At 35.2% G+C, this 2,482-nt stretch overlaps 1 protein-coding gene across 1 annotated transcript; it reads left to right on the top strand.

The window, feature by feature from the left end:
- LOC104793139 (transcription factor bHLH84) lies at positions 844–2,457 on the top strand. The gene is made up of 5 exons (XM_010519436.1): positions 844–1,374; positions 1,616–1,897; positions 1,999–2,064; positions 2,185–2,250; positions 2,362–2,457. The coding sequence occupies exons 1-5, from the start codon at positions 892–894 to the stop codon at positions 2,455–2,457; spliced, it is 993 nt and encodes a 330-aa protein (XP_010517738.1). The 5' UTR covers positions 844–891.

Here is a 2,482-nt window from a genome sequence, read left to right as displayed (position 1 = left end):
CCAATCATAACAAGCGTAACTAGTAAGATGTTTTTAAATTGTAGACTTGCTCAAATAAAACCTCAAATGCAAAGGTATTCTATACACCAATTAGAAATCAAGCATCTGTATAACTCCACGGTTTTGGGATTGATACATCACAAGGATATCTTCTCCTAGTTGATTATTTTTCCTTACATTCATTATCTTCATGATAGTATTCCACATGTCTCACATTAGACGCCGTTTAAGATTTTTTTCACACATATTAGAAAAATAACTAAAATTTTCTGCAAATTTTTTTTCCTTGATTAATACATTTAGATGGTAAGGTTAAAAAATAAGAAACTTTGCTAAAAATCTGCATAGAAAATATAAGACGAATGCTAATTTGAATAAAAAGTTTAAGAACTAAAATGACATGTAAGTTGAAATGAAGGAAGTATATATTAATGCTAGAGTTATAGATACAACTGAAACCAGGTTCATATATTTTGGAGGAATTTGTATAGTTTTAATCTTCTTCCTTTTATTTAATGTACATATCATGATATATTGAATTACCAATGACTACATATATATTTTTTGACTCATGCCTAATTACAGTAACAGATAAAGAGAAAGACAAAGGTTTCTTTAAGCTCAATAATTAGCTGTTCATATCTATGGGTATCAAGACCTGGTTACAAATATATATATATATATATATATATATATATATATACTTTATTCCAAAGATGATTATAATGTTTAATTGGTTGACATATTAAATATATCCATTACTTCTCATGATCCTATATATAATACCCACATCAAACTCCTCTTAATCATTCCTGATCAATACTCACATATTACTTATCGGATTATAATTAAGATAAATTAAGGTCGCTTTTAGTGATTTACTTCTTAAAAATGGAAGCAATGGGAGAATGGAGCACCGGCCTAGGCGGAATGTATACAGAAGAAGCTGACTTCATGAATCAGCTCCTTGCCTCCTATGAGCAACCTTGTGGCGGTTCATCTTCAGAGACAACCGCCACACTCGCAGCCTACCACCACGGCCAGGGTTCTCAGTGGACTGGCGGATTTTGCTTCTCCCAGGAAAGCAGAAGCTACAGTGGTTACTGCACGGTTGTGCCACAACAAGAAGAAGACGATAATAAGATGGAGGACTCGACAATCAACACGGACTTGTACCTAGTTGGTGAAGAGACGTGTGAATGTGACGTGGCTGAATACTCCCGTAAGAGTCTCTTGCCTTTGGAGAACGCTGAAGAAAGCCACGACCATAATGTGCTCCAGCCTGAGAACTCCTTGACAACGACCACAACTGATGAGAAATTGTTAAGACCATGCGAGAGTTCAAAGAAGAGGATGCGTGCCACATCAACTGATGTAAGTTGTATACTTGTATATACATTTTCTTTCTTCCCCAATTATGAATTTTCAACGTAAAACACAATTAGCAATAAGTGAATTAATGGAGTGCATGTCCATAAAATATTAAGTTAGAATTATCTCCATTTCCGGTAAGAAAAATGTTAAAGAGCTTATATATCTAACTTCCAAAATTTGTAGCCGTATGGCTATATTTCTAATTTCTAAATGTTTTCTTTGTTTCTTGTAACCAATTCAGAAGAACAAGAGAGCCAACAAGACGCGGAGGAGCCAGAAAGGCGTAGAGATGAGTGGCGATAATGACAATAGCGGTGAAGAAGAAGATACGGAGAAGGCTGCAGGGAAGAGAAAGAACAAACCGTCTAAGCCGCAAAAGACTTGTTGTTCGGATGATGAATCAAACGGTGGAGAAACTTTCTTATCCAAAGAAGATGGTGAGGACTCAAAGGCTCTCAACCTCAACGGCAAGACTAGGGCCAGCCGCGGGGCTGCCACTGATCCTCAAAGCCTTTACGCAAGGGTAATTTATACGTAAATTTCTATACTAATTAAGGCTTCTATTTCTTCTAAAGGCATAAACATGTAAAAATTAAAACAAAGTCCGTTTTTGTGATGGTGCAGAAAAGAAGAGAGAGGATAAACGAGAGGCTAAGGATTTTGCAAAATCTTGTCCCTAATGGAACAAAGGTATATACATTATGTTTTAAATTCATGCAAACGAAATTACTACGTGAGCACTTCAACTATATATATACTCCATTTGTGTTTCTTTACTAAGAAAGCTAAATGTGTTAAATATGTAAACAGGTCGATATTAGCACGATGTTGGAAGAAGCAGTACAATACGTCAAATTTCTACAGCTCCAAATTAAGGTACGTAAGGTGATTTTCAATTATTTGAAGTCATAATTAAACCATAATAGTTATTGTATGTATCAAAGGTAGAGAATTAAGTATTGTTTATAATGAATAATGTTATATCAGTTATTGAGCTCTGATGATCTATGGATGTACGCGCCCATTGCTTACAACGGGATGGACATTGGCCTTGACCTAAAACTCAATGCACTAACCAGATGATTCAAGAGACACCTTCGGATTTTTT

Source organism: Camelina sativa, chromosome 1 (assembly GCF_000633955.1).
Source record: "Camelina sativa cultivar DH55 chromosome 1, Cs, whole genome shotgun sequence".
Taxonomy (NCBI): domain Eukaryota; kingdom Viridiplantae; phylum Streptophyta; class Magnoliopsida; order Brassicales; family Brassicaceae; genus Camelina; species Camelina sativa.
Note: the sequence above shows the minus strand (reverse complement) of the source record. Positions and strands in the feature narration are given on the sequence as shown.

Bases quoted from the DNA above. Each gene is read 5' to 3' on its own strand.
- LOC104793139 (XM_010519436.1), top strand. From the start codon at position 892: ATGGAAGCAATGGGAGAATGGAGCACCGGCCTAGGCGGAATGTATACA. The intron at 1,898-1,998 runs GTAATTTATACG...GTGATGGTGCAG, and splicing joins CTCAAAGCCTTTACGCAAGG to AAAAGAAGAGAGAGGATAAA. The intron at 2,065-2,184 runs GTATATACATTA...ATATGTAAACAG, and splicing joins TTGTCCCTAATGGAACAAAG to GTCGATATTAGCACGATGTT.